General features: G+C 39.1%; 1 protein-coding gene across 1 annotated transcript in view; it reads right to left on the minus strand.

Annotated features, from left to right (window-relative positions):
- Positions 1–1,334: 1,334 nt before the first annotated feature.
- The window catches only part of cstf3 (cleavage stimulation factor, 3' pre-RNA, subunit 3), a 44,425-nt gene continuing 31,673 nt past the window's right edge, over positions 1,335–14,086 (minus strand). The window contains exons 15-21 of the mRNA XM_060923436.1: positions 11,595–11,697; positions 10,857–10,926; positions 10,430–10,625; positions 7,455–7,605; positions 7,169–7,263; positions 4,302–4,362; positions 1,335–2,007 (exon numbers count right to left, since the gene is read on the minus strand). Of these exons, the coding sequence (XP_060779419.1) occupies positions 1,805–2,007; positions 4,302–4,362; positions 7,169–7,263; positions 7,455–7,605; positions 10,430–10,625; positions 10,857–10,926; positions 11,595–11,697 (879 nt within the window). The 3' untranslated portion in view covers positions 1,335–1,804. The remainder of the gene's footprint in view (positions 2,008–4,301; positions 4,363–7,168; positions 7,264–7,454; positions 7,606–10,429; positions 10,626–10,856; positions 10,927–11,594; positions 11,698–14,086) is intronic.

A 14,086-nucleotide genomic window follows, 5' to 3' on the forward strand; every position in this document is an offset into this window, starting at 1 on the left:
AACTGGGATGAGGTTCGGAATGTGAGTATTAGCCTCAAGGAAACTGCCTTGTGGTCATATTTACAAATGAGGCATGGGTTTAATGTGAAATATGGATTTATGAGGCTGTTGCTTTGTAGTGAAGAAGCCCATTTTACTGAAAACATCTGTATCAAGAATATTTGGTGGTGTACGCAGATAATAAGTGACAAAAAGGCTGGACAGTATATGGCCAGCAGGCTGCACTGGTTCCTTAACCAAATTAAGAAATAACCAAAATAATTAAGCTTGCTAATGCTTGCACATCTTTATTTAACAGAAGCATTCATCCAAAAGTGAGGAGAAAGGGCGCATGTTGTGCATGTTTTTTCCCCATGGTTGCATGGGTTTCCTCTAGGTTCTCCAGTTTCCTCCAACCTCACACAAATGGCCAGTTTTGCTGTTGGATAGGTTCCAGCTCTACCGTGAACCTGACAGGATAAAGCAGTTACTGAAGATGAATTAATGAATAAAATTGATTTATCCAAGCAATTTACAAGCTAGATATAATCCAATCCATGTTTACCGCTAAATATTAAGGGTCTAATTCAAGAGATCAACAGAATCTCAGACCATCCTGGGATGTAAAGCCTCAACATTCAGATTACTAAAGCAGAACATTAAACCTTGGTGGGGTTTTTTTTTTGGTTTATTTTTGCCATTTATCTGGTTGGAGTCTCATCGGATCGCTCCTGTGGAGGACGGCCCCATGTGGACAGTTGGGGGTCGCGCCTGGAGGACGCTCTGGACTCTTGCAGTGGTGCTTTTGTGGCTGGGGACTGCACTTGACTTGCTGACTTTGGGACTGCGGTTGTCATGAACAGTTTTGCGTTCAGGTTTCCGTCGGTGGGGGGTTTCTAGCATCAATGAAGCTGACTTTATGTTAGGACTGTTAATGTTATAGTCATGTTGTCTGTTGTTGCCCAAATGAGGATGGGTTCCCTTTTGAGTCTGGTTCCTCTCGAGGTTTCTTCCTCATGTCGTCTGAGGGAGTTTTTCCTTGCCACCGTCACCACAAGCTTGCTCATTGGGGATAGATTAGGGATAAAATTAGCTCATGTTTTAAGTAGTTCAAATTCTGTAAAGCTGCTTTGCGACAATGTTTATTGTTAAAAGCGCTATACAAATAAACTTGACTATTATAAATGTTTTACTTAATGTAAACCTTTTATGGCAAATAATTCAGTTTGAAAGAGCTTAAAGCTATCTTAAATGCTGCTAAACTGTTCCGAAAGTTATTATAAATATAATGCCATGCACTTAGATTGGTATGATCTTCACAGATTAATATAAAAATAAAGTTGACAGTGGACAAATATCTTTACTTTGTTTTATTGGAAGTGAAGTGAAATTTCCATTCGACTACAAAACAATGCTTGTGGTGTTTTCACTGGACTACACATGGCAAGCTCTGAACTATGTGTCAATCAACATCCAGAATAAAACTTTGTACAATAGAAGCCATTCAGTTTTAAAAATAAAACTGTTTAAAAAACAAACAAAAAAATTTTCAAAAACAAAAAAAACTGAGAATGAAGATGAGACTCAAATGATCTGAAGAGTTGAGTCAATCACAATGAGTCACAAACCTCTGCTTTGGAAAAAGAGGTCAACTGTAGGTGACGTGTTCCAGTTCACAACACACAGGATGTGTGTGTGAGTGTGTTTGTGTTCACACACCCTCACAGTAAAAACCATCCATGGAGGGGGAAGCTAAGAAGCCATCACTGGAGGAACAGGAAACAGTTATAAGAGTCCATAAAGAGCATCAAGGTTTGTTTGGGACTCATCGAATACGTTTCTGCTGTCGTGCGCGGTAGATATCATTGACCGGTGGCGCAATGGCTCCTTTGTCCTCCTCCTCGTCTGAATCAGCATTGGGTCTCTTCAGTGATTTATTAGTTAGCGCATGGTTTTCGATGGGTCCGTTTCCCTCTCCAGGAACGTCGCCACGGCTGCCTGTGATTAACTCCACTGCAGCTTCTACAGCTACACACACAGTACACAGAAGAGAGATGTGAGAATGCTACAACATATATTAATTATATGCAACTGTATTAATTATAGCAAGATTACTCTAACAAGATATTTCAATTTCAAACAGATCTCAATTTAAAGAAACCCTGTCAGTAGGCATATCAGGTGAACATTCAAATTCAGTCTAATGGCTTTCATTGAATACAGAATTGAATGCTAAACAACGTACTTTTTACAGAATTAAAATACATTTATCCGTTCTTGAGATATTATAAGTCAAAGATTGATAAAGTGGCTTAATTTTTAGAACTGATGTAAGATGTATTAAGATAACATGGTCCAAAACGGGCCTCATTATCAAATGAGATCAAATGTTTTTTCTTAATAACTTTTCTATTTTTCCAAGATATTTACATGGAAATTGGCAGGCACATAGATGGTTGTATACTGAATACAAAGTTTGAAAAATTTGTTTAAAAAAAAAAAATTTATGCAAATTAGTATTTAACTAGCATTAATTATGCTAATGAGGTAAACATGTTAAATTGGTGCACTCAATAAAAAAAGTAACATACCTGCCAACCTTGAAAAAATTTTATGAGTACAATTTTACAATTTCATGAGTACCCCCCCCCCCCCCGCGTCAACCTCACCCCAACCCGCCGCGCATGCGCCCCCACAGACTACAACCAGCAGACCAAAAACACACTTTCAATCCAGTTTTATTGATTGACCTTGGGAACATAGTCCAGTTTTGTAAAACATTCCTATTGATAGACTTTGGGAAACTGTTATTGATGGCTCTTGGGAACTTCCTTCCGTTTTGAAAAGCACAACAAACATTAAATACATGTGCAAATGAAATGAAATTAAACCAGAGCCACTCTTTCAAAATAAATAACACCACATTAAATTAATACAGTATGTAAAAACGGCACTTTCAACACAAAACATGGTATGCACAAATTTCCCATGCAATAGGTTTAGACTTTTGCATTTTTTAACATGTTGGAAGTATATTGAATTATACAGTAAAAATACTGCATTATACAGTACACTGAAGTATTTTGTAGTATGCCTTTTTCATGTGCAAACTATTGCATTTGCATTCGAAATATTGCATTTACTGCAGTAATACTGTATAAAAAAGCATTTGATACTGCAGTCCCACGCAGGTTTTTTCATAAGAGGGATGACCAATTTTCGACTTCACATCATCTGCAAACATTCTAGGCTACCATTGACAGAAGTTACCGACTGCCCTTAAGATATACAACACGCTACGTTTTGTTGAGCACATCAATAAAGTGGTACTTATCATAGAGGAATTGTAATCAGGTTTCGTTGGTTACCGCATCGAATATGCAACCTCGAGTGACGGCTTCGAAGTTAAATGAAGAACTAGCCTGTACTGTTGGTGTTGTAAATGCACAAAATAACGGCTAGGAAGCTCTTGAGTACACGTGAAATACAACGGTTTCTGTTACAAATATAAAAACGACGTCTCTAACCGACGTTTCAATCCCCGACTCGCTCTAGCCACCTGGCTGCACCGCTGCACTCAAGTCAGAGACGCAAAGGAGGAAGGGGAGGGGGTGAAAAGGGCAGAGCTACACGCTCTGGAAGAGGGGCGGGGGGATTGGGCAAAGCGTTCCATTCTGGCTTTGAGTTTTCTCACAGATCAGCGGTATCAACTTCAGCAAGAACTTGACTGAAATGCGAGTTCGGACGATATGCGTACTTTTTAATGTGAAAACGTACAGTCGTACAATGAGGTAAAAATTCGTAGCGGTTACGCAAGATGCGTACAGGTTGGCAGGTATGAAGTAATAAAAGACTATTTATAATACCGTTTGTGCTCTTTAGGCCTTTGTATTTCTCAAAAGTAGGGCCCACTAGTGTTTATATTAAAGAATATAAATGATAATATTCACAGCTTTCAAGGCTAACCTTGAAAAAACTGTGAGCCACATCCAATAAACAATTCCAATTAATTCAATTGAAACTGACACTCGCGTTTCTGAATTCCGTTTTTTTTTTTTTTAATATCATTGCGACCACTAAGACCTCAATATTTTTCATCAAATATATTGATTACATGCAGGTATGTAAAGCCAAACTGTCAAACACCAAAACTTTAATGTAGCTACATAATGTTCCTTAACTCAACCAAGCAGTGACTCAAATAAGCCAGTAAACATTCTAGAAAACATCCTAATTACACCCAAGTACACCACCAACACCTGGTTTTGTTTCTTGGAAAACATTTTATCAGTAGATACTTATGGCCTGTTTGGTATACGTACTCTCTGGCAGTATGCATCTTCTGAACAGCTCAATCAGCTCATCCACCTGGACAAATGGACCCTGTGGAGGAAGAAAAGTCTTCAATGAAACCATTCTTGGGGAACTAAAAATCAGATTACAACAATGACTCTTACAGATTTAACATGTACATTTCAGTTTATAGACAGCTTGCTAATTAGCTGATTAGTTCAATCTGCTGTAGTTCAGGAAGTACAATGTATGGTATACATACAACCCCGATTCCAAAAAAAGTTGGGAGAAAGTACAAATTGTAAATAAAAACAGAATGCAATAATTTACAAATCTCAAAAACTGATATTGTATTCACAATAGAACATAGACAACATATCAAATGTCGAAAGTGAGACATTTTGAAATTTCATGCCAAATATTGGCTCATTTGAAATTTCATGACAGCAACACATCTCAAAAAAGTTGGGACAGGGGCAATAAGAGGCTGGAAAAGTTAAAGGTACAAAAAAGGAACAGCTGGAGGACCAAATTGCAACTCATTAGGTCAATTGGCAATAGGTCATTAACATGACTGGGTATAAAAAGAGCATCTTGGAGTGGCAGCGGCTCTCAGAAGTAAAGATGGGAAGAGGATCACCAATCCCCCTAATTCTGCGCCGACAAATAGTGGAGCAATATCAGAAAGGAATTCGACAGTGTAAAATTGCAAAGAGTTTGAACATATCATCATCTACAGTGCATAATATCATCAAAAGATTCAGAGAATCTGGAAGAATCTCTGTACATAAGGGTCAAGGCCGGAAAACCATACCGGGTGCCCGTGATCATCGGGCCCTTAGACGGCACTACATCACATACAGGCATGCTTCTGTATTGGAAATCACAAAATGGGCTCAGGAATATTTCCAGAGAACATTATCTGTGAACACAATTCACCGTGCCATCCGCCGTTGCCAGCTAAAAGTCTATAGTTCAAAGAAGAAGCCGTATCTAAACGTGATCCAGAAGCACAGACGTCTTCTCTGGGCCAAGGCTCATTTAAAATGGACTGTGGCAAAGTGGAAAACTGTTCTGTGGTCAGACGAATCAAAATTTGAAGTTCTTTATGGAAATCAGGGACGCCGTGTCATTCGGACTAAAGAGGAGAAGGACGACCCAAGTTGTTATCAGCGCTCAGTTCAGAAGCCTGCATCTCTGATGGTATGGGGTTGCATTAGTGCGTGTGGCATGGGCAGCTTACACATCTGGAAAGACACCATCAATGCTGAAAGGTATATCCAGGTTCTAGAGCAGCATATGCTCCCATCCAGACGACATCTCTTTCAGGGAAGACCTTGCATTTTCCAACATGACAATGCCAAACCACATACTGCATCAATTACAGCATCATGGCTGCGTAGAAGAAGGGTCCAGGTACTGAACTGGCCAGCCTGCAGTCCAGATCTTTCACCCATAGAAAACATTTGGCGCGTCATAAAACGGAAGATGCAACAAAAAAGACCTAAGACAGTTGAGCAACTAGAATCCTACATTAGACAAGAATGGGTTAACATTCCTATCCCTAAACTTGAGCAACTTGTCTCCTCAGTCCCCAGACGTTTACAGACTGTTGTAAAGAGAAAAGGGGATGTCTCACAGTGGTAAACATGGCCTTGTCCCAACTTTAAGACATGTTGTTGTCATGAAATTTAAAATCACCTAATTTTTCTCTTTAAATGATACATTTTCTCAGTTTAAACATTTGATATGTCATCTATGTTCTATTCTGAATAAAATATGGAATTTTGAAACTTCCACATCATTGCATTCCATTTTTATTTACAATTTGTACTTTGTCCCAACTTTTTTGGAATTGGGGTTGTAGAAAGCCCATAACCAGGACATCTCATCACTTACCATCAGAACTGCGGGAACAGTTTTGCTTAAAACTAACATTATTACCAAAGGTTTTAATGAACACAATAGTCCTTATTCATCAAAGGTAATTCTGATTGTAAAACAAGCATACACAAACTCCTCCAACTTCCTTATTCACCAATTTCATCTTTGGCGTATCTGTGTGATAAAACCCATGTGGTCGGTCGCATGAACTTGAGTGTAACATTTAAACATCCTAATATACTCAGTCTGCAGATAAATAAGCAAAATAGATATCAGCTTTTATCGTAAGTATAGCTAATAGGGAAGTATATACAACCTCAATTCCAAAAAAATTGGGACACTGTAAAACATAAATAAAAACAGAATGTGAAGATTTGCAAATCATGGTGGTGGGGGCAATCAGGGCACTTGCCGTGATCCACGAATGGCTTTTTTTTTTAAGCTTGTATTTTGTGCACCCGGTTTTATCCCAATATTAAGGCTTTATTTAATACTTAACAGAATATTTTAAGTAACAAGCACCTCAGAAACAAGCACTTATAACTCAGCTTCACTGAAATTTATTTTTTCCCTCTGCATTTATTTCTTTTCAGATCTTGGAGGAAAGCCTGTACCCTGCTCAATGCTCGTCTTTTTTGTCTCACTTTTGCAACACCTGCATAAATCAGGGTGTTTCAGGTTAATTACATGTACCTGTGATGATCTATGATGAGAGACACTGGGATATGGTGTGTGTGTGTGTGTGTGTGTGTGTGTGTGTGTGTGTGTGTACACTACATGTAAACAAGGGGCTTGGGAGTTTGTTTCCATGCAGATAAAGATGATTTTTTCAACTGTGCCCAAATCAGAACTTGTTTTGATTTATGAAGGAATCTGCTACTGGGTCATGAACCTGTCCCACATCATTGTGTATGCTCAGAACTGCACTTGTTTCAATAAAACTTTGATGAATTAAAGGCTAATGTTTTTAATAACACTTTCTGACTGTGGCACAATGGGTGGTAGTACTCACTGTGAAACAATTTGGAGGAGGCAGCAGCTTCATGAGGATCACAGCAGCAGGGGGCACAGGAAACACTCCTCCTGGAACAGGGTGCAGGCCAGGGGCTGCCACACACACGCGCGCGCACACACACAAAGCCATTAGGTAAGTGTGCAGGATGAAGACAACAAGAAGAAACCAGCACTATGTATCTGAGCCTACGAGAACAGTCCATTTGGCCTTTGCAGTGAAATTAGTAAGGAAGGTGAACAGTAAAAGCAGGAAGAACATTTAAAAAGTTCAAGCTGATTCTTACGGGCAAGGTGTCGTGGTTGGAAGGGGATCATCTGGTTGGTGTCTGGTTTGGGATATTCCGGTTTACGGTCTCCATCATCCTTCAGCGTTGGGGCAGAAGGGGCAACAACAGCTTCTGGGATCAGAGTGGCATATTTGGCTCGGGACACATCCTAATAAACAAAAGGGGTCAATTCATCAATTCAACTTTGATCAACTGTAGTATCTACTGTGCGATTAGTAATACCGCACTGATTTACTATGCTGTGCTGCACATGGGAGTCTACTGGCATTATTATTTTGTATATCATGTCTGTCTTGTATTTTAAGTAGATATGTGTACAATTAACAGTTATTCCACAAAATTGAGTCGTACATGAACTGACAGCTGATGAGGCACATAGCGCTGAGTTGACTATAACTTATAAGCCATGTATGACGAGACTGAGTGGAATAACTGTTTTATTCTATCCACATTCACAGGATTTTGAGAAACAGAGCATTTTTATTTTTTGCAAATTAGATAAATAAAAACTTTATACAAAATGTTGGACCAAATCATTTCCACTTAGAATGTAAACAAACCGGCGAAATGACCGAAGCAATTTGTGAAAAATGCTATAATAAAAATTCTTGAAAAATAAAAATGATACATTCTACCCATCAAATACTTTTATTCCATATTTTGTTGCTTTTTTTTTCTTTTTGTATTTTTGGGGTTTTCTTCTTCTTCTTTAGGGTTTTTTTGGCAGTTGGCAAACCAACTTAAAGGTGCATTACCACCACCAACTGGGCTGGAGTGTGGAACAGGAGATTTTTTTTTTATTTTATTTATTGGGGGGGGGACCTTTGTTATTTTAGCTATTTCTGCTTCTTTTAAATAATTGATAATTTTTGGGGTTTTCTTTTTGAGTAGAGTTTTTATTTCGTCCTCAGTTAGTTCAGCAACATGCGCCGTCATTTTATTTTTCTCAACTCACAGTATAAAGTGCCTTGCAAAAGTATTCATCCCCCTTGGTGTTTGTCCTGTTTTGCTGCATTACAAGCTGGAATTAAAATGGACTTTTGGGGGGTGAGCACCATTTGATTTACACAACATGCCTACCACTTCAAAGGTGCACATTATTTTTTTTTTTTTATTGAGACACAAACAATAATTAAGATTAAAAAAACAGAAATCTGGAGTGTGCATAAGTATCCCCCCCCCCCCCCCCCCAAAAAAAAAAAAGAGTCAATACTTTATAGAGCCACCTTTTGCTACAATTACAGCTGCAAGTCTCTTGGGGTTTGTCTCTATTAGCTTAGCATATCTAGCTACTGGGATTTTTGCCCATTCCTCAAGGCAAAACCGCTCCAACACCTTCAAGTTAGATGGGTTGCATTGGTGTACAGCAATCTTCAAGTTATGCCACAGATTCTCAACTGGATTGAGGTCTGGGCTTTGACTAGGCCATTCCAAGACATTTAAATGTTTCCCTTTAAACCACTCCAGTGTAGCTTTAGCAGTATGTTTAGGGTCTTTGTCCTGCTAGACCATGAACCTTCGTCCCAGTCTCAAATCTCTGGCTAACTCAAACAGGTTTTCCTCCAGAACTACCCTGTATTTAGTGCCATCCATCTTTCCTTCAGTCCTGACCAGCTTTCCTGTCCCTGCAGACGAAAAACATCCCCACAGCATGATGCTGCCACCACCATGCTTCATTGTAGGGATGGTGTTCTCAGGATGTTGGGTTTGCGCCACACATGGCATTTCCCATGATGGCCAAAAAGTTCAGTTTTTGTCTCATTTGACCAGAGAATCTTTTTCTATGCATTTGGAGAGTCTGCTACATGCTGTTGGGCAAACTCCAAACGTGATTTTTTAAGCAATGACCTTTTTCTGGCCACTCTTCCATAAAGCCCCACTCTGTGGAGTGTATGGCTTAAAGTGGTCCTATGGACAGATACTCCCATCTCCACTGTGGATCTTTGCAGCTCCCTCAGCATTATTGTTGGTGTCTTTGTTGTGTGGTGCCATTTTCTTTCCATTTTGCTATAATGGATTTAATGCTGCTTCCTGGGATATTCAAAGTTTGGGATATTTATGACCCAACCCTGATCCATATTTCTCCACAACTTTGTCTCTGACCTGTTTGGAGTGCTCCTTGGTTTTCATGTTGCTTGTTTAGTAGTGTAGCAGAGTCAGAGTCCTTCCAGAACAGGATGATTTACACAGACATCATGTGACAGATCATGTGACACTTTGCACACAGGTGGATCTTAATCAACTAATTATGTGACTTATGAAGTGAATTGGTTGGACCAGCTCTTATTTAGGGGTTTCATACGAAGGGGGGTGAATACTTATGCACACTCCAGATTTCTGTTTTTTCATCTTAATTATTGTTTGTGTCACAATAAAAAAACAATGTGCACCCTTAAAGTTGTAGGCATCTTGTGTAAATCAAATGGTGCTAACCCCCCAAAAATCCATTTTAATTCCAGCTTGTAATGTAACAAAACAGGACAAACACCAGGGGGGATGAATACTTTTGCAAGGCACTGTATGAGCTGATATCCTAGTAGTAGAGTAGCCAATCAGAGCACACGATTGCTCATATCCAGTGAATATGAATAAAAAATAAACACTTGTATCTTACAATCATTGTCTTATACCTTGTCAGTTAACGAGAGAGATTTCAAAACACCTGTACATATCGTTCCAGATTCATATGCTGATTGGCTCATCTCACATTTTATTGTGGAGAAAAAAATGTAATATCATGTAGGGACGATAAAAATCATTCTATTGCACGAGCCTAGTGCATTTGCATTATCTGGCTGGGGTGAAAATAAAATTGGATTTTATGGCTTTTATGATATGACTATTCAAAATCATTTCAATGAGTAAAAACCTTTTTCATGCTGCAAAAAATTTGTAGAAATTGTAAAAAAGTTGTACAGGTTGTAAAGAGTGGCAGCTGATACATGGTGAAAGGAAAGCAGCTCTAATCATACCTTGTACCCAAGTGCTTTTAGCTCGCTGGTAGAGCAGGGGTACAGATCCATGAACTTGTACCTGTCCACCAACAGAGCCGTCTCCTTGCCCTCATATTCTTCCTTAAAAGCCAGGAAGCGTCTGCGCTCCACTTTCAGGATACTGGCCAGGTCTCCAATGTTACTCTCAAATGCCAGAAAGCGTGCCCAGATCTCCCTGTCGATCACACACACGTTAATTTGGCTTGTATTTGATTCTAAGGTATGCTACATGGATAATTTGAAAGTGGGTAACTTCATATAACTGAGCAGATAAATCAAGCATGGATTTTACCTTTAGCCTAATACTCTTCAATAACTACAGTGCTATAGTGTATTTACTGTACATAAGCATTTACTTCTTGTACATTAGCCACTACAACACACTAACAAAAAGTAGCTCGCTAACCCGGATTTTTCAGGAGAAAGACTTCCAGAAGTGAGAACCCTTTCAAACAGTACTCTTGTGTTGTTGTCCTCTGTGAAGAAAAAGAATATAAAGAACATAATCAGAGACATTTTCAACAGAAAAGCAGCATCAGTAATTCATGCTGGCCTTCATATTCACTTTCAAACTTTTTTTTTTTCATGACAAAGCAGAAATACATTTAATAGCCTAGCGACAAGATAGCTGTGGGTTTATTTATGGCAGTGCAAACACAATCTCTGCACTATCCACTCTGGTGGAGAGTTATATTATCCATTTGATCTGACAAGGGGACATCTGATAAATCCTTTATCCTTGATAAGTAAATATGCTATGAGAAAGTAACACACAGTCACCGCCGCAAGGGCACAACTAGTGCCTAATTAGAATTAAGAATTAACATTATTTAAAATAAACCCAAAGACAGGCATCACAATGCATCTCCCAGTAAATATTGTGGCAAGAACATGAACATCAAATCATTATCTTTTCATCTTGCTGAGTTTCACGGTCCTAAAGGACCAAAAGAGGAACTTTGGGACACTGAAATGTGCCAACATTTATTACACAGCACTAAAGGATATATAACTGATGACAGGACAAGTAACAAATATTTGTTGAAGTTTGTTTGGCAGCTGATCAAAGGAAAAGGTGCGGAAGAGAGATCAGCTATCTAAAGAAAAATAGACATGAAGAGGTGGAAAAATACACAGATCTTACCATTGAGGTGAGAGAGGTAATCAATGTATGCCAGTATATACTCGGGGATGTCTCCGTATTTCTTTAGACCAAGCTCAAAGATCTTAAAAGCCACCGATTTGTCCTGATGAAGAGACAAAAAAAACAGGAGTCAGATCCAGTCAATCAAACCTGCACAAGGGAACTATTACATAACCTGGGAAGAGATCTGCTTTCGAGATAAATAGCTAGTCAGTGTTTTTAAACATTAAATAACGTCATTGTTCTGGCTGTAATTCAAATCACAGGTTTCACTGAATGCACTTGTTCTAATACGTCGTTATTTCTATTGTAGCAACACACAGGGATATCTACATAATGCAAGTCTAAAAATAAATGAATAACAAATGTGATGCAATTTAAGAAAGAAAAACACATCATTATTGATATGGTGACGCTTTCTGTAAGATGTTCATTTAGCATTTATGAAAGGAGCCTCCTGATTCAGCGCTTTAAGTTTTCCAGTAAGTTTTCCACCATGGGAGAGTCTTCAGGAAGGAAGAGTATGTGCTTATGGTTTCTATGTAACATGAAAAGCTGCTTTTCTTTTTTCTTAGAAACTTGAAGAGGTTGGTGAGTGAGCAACTGTTTACAACTGCCATAAGTGAAAACCGGAATGAACTTGTTTTACAAACATTCTATAACATTAAAGCTGGGGTAGGTAATTTTGGAGAAACTGGCAAGACCAGTGGCGTGCACAGATAGACACGAGGTGGGGCTCAAGCACCTGCCCCTCTGCCCTCTGTCCAAAAAAGTGCCCTTTTGAAATTTTTTTTTTTTTTACAGTTTACTGAAGCCAATGTCGATATGATCTTTTAGAAAAGCCGCGGCATTAAAAGCGTGTGTGAAAATAATGTCCCGATGTGTGCCCCCTCTGCACACACACCAGACCTCTGTCTCTCTTGCTCTGTCACGTGAACAAACGTGCAGTGCATTCAATGTGAGGTTGCAGTAGCATAGCGTCCTGGAAGCCACGGCCTTGTCGTAGCGCAGACAACACATCGGGCAGTCAGTCAGCTCTTCCCCTGCCCCACCAGCCAGGTAACACATGAATCGAGTGAAAATGTATTGTTTGCCCTCTAAGCCCAAGCTGTAATTATTTTGTTGTGAAGTAGCCCGTCGCATACAGAAACAACTGCACATGGCAGCCTTTGCCAGCTTATTTGCTCCCTTTCCATATGGAGAAACAAACTGAACATTTTAAATGTAGCCTAAACCATTGAGGCAACCCCACTCTCCATCAATTCCGACCTGTTTTTATAACATGATTAAGAATATCACGTTATGCTAGTACGCACGCCGTTATGCAAATAAAGGAGAGCTCCGTTGAGCCCACTGAGTGTGTATATTTCGTTACAAATTTTAAGATGATCTCACGGAAATCTGTGAATAAACACAGTCTTGAGACTCAAGTCAGTGACGGGAAGATCAGACTTTCAGACTTTATCAGACTTTTTAAAGATGGAACTACAGAAAAATACCCAAAACTTTGATATGATTATGAACACAAGAGGAGGGTTAAATCTCAGACTTTTATAATAAGGTGTTCCACATGCGCAAAAAAGTTCCCTTTTTTCCCCCCAGAGCACTTGCCCCCCAAAATGTCTGTGCACGCCACTGGGCAAGACTAAGCTGGATTTTGAAAGTATACAGCCAAAAAATCCCATCCCTTCCCTTCAGCATACCCTCCAAACCCACTCCTCCAAAAGACATGAATGCGTACTGCCTGACTTCTGCTGGAGGATGAGTCCATGAGAGAGTGTTAGGTGGAGGAATGTAGCATGTCACTGTCATATCCAATGACCTCATGTCTCATTCATATGGAAGAAAATATTTTTGTGGCCTTGTGGAAGATTCCGGTCATGTGCAGTAAGTGCATGGGTAGTGTGTGTGCAGGTAGGCCATCCAGTCATTTCATTCGGACCAAATGAAATGATTAGACAGGCTTTTTACAGCCTTGTGACTGCCACAGATGATGGATTTTTTTTTCTTTTTGTCATCAGAGCATTTGATTTATTCATTGCTTTTGGGATGTAAAGAGAATGTCAAGAAATATAAAATATGCTTCTAAAAACCTACCTTAGCTTTAAACATAACTCTAAGCAGTTAAAAAAAGCACAACATGTTGATCATTGATTAATTACTAATTGTGTACTGTGGCAAATAAAACACTTTTGTGTCAGTAACGGTGAACTGCTGTAGGAGGGCCATTTATTATATTCCTGTATGCCCCGTCATGTCTTCGTGTGTTTTCACATATAGTCCTTTTTAAACATACCAAATTCAAGTGGACAAAAAAAAAAAAAAAGTGGACCAACAGGAAAGGGATTCATTTCTTTTCGCATTCCGAGTTCATTTGAAAGAGGACTCAGTTCTCTTTCTGTTCACACTATAGTTCCTCTGGAGCTCTCACACATTTAGCTTTGTTTTTCAAGTGTGTGATCTGTCTACAGTAAGTCTAGAGAGCTAAAATA

This window comes from Neoarius graeffei, chromosome 6, assembly GCF_027579695.1.
Source record: "Neoarius graeffei isolate fNeoGra1 chromosome 6, fNeoGra1.pri, whole genome shotgun sequence".
Classification (NCBI taxonomy): domain Eukaryota; kingdom Metazoa; phylum Chordata; class Actinopteri; order Siluriformes; family Ariidae; genus Neoarius; species Neoarius graeffei.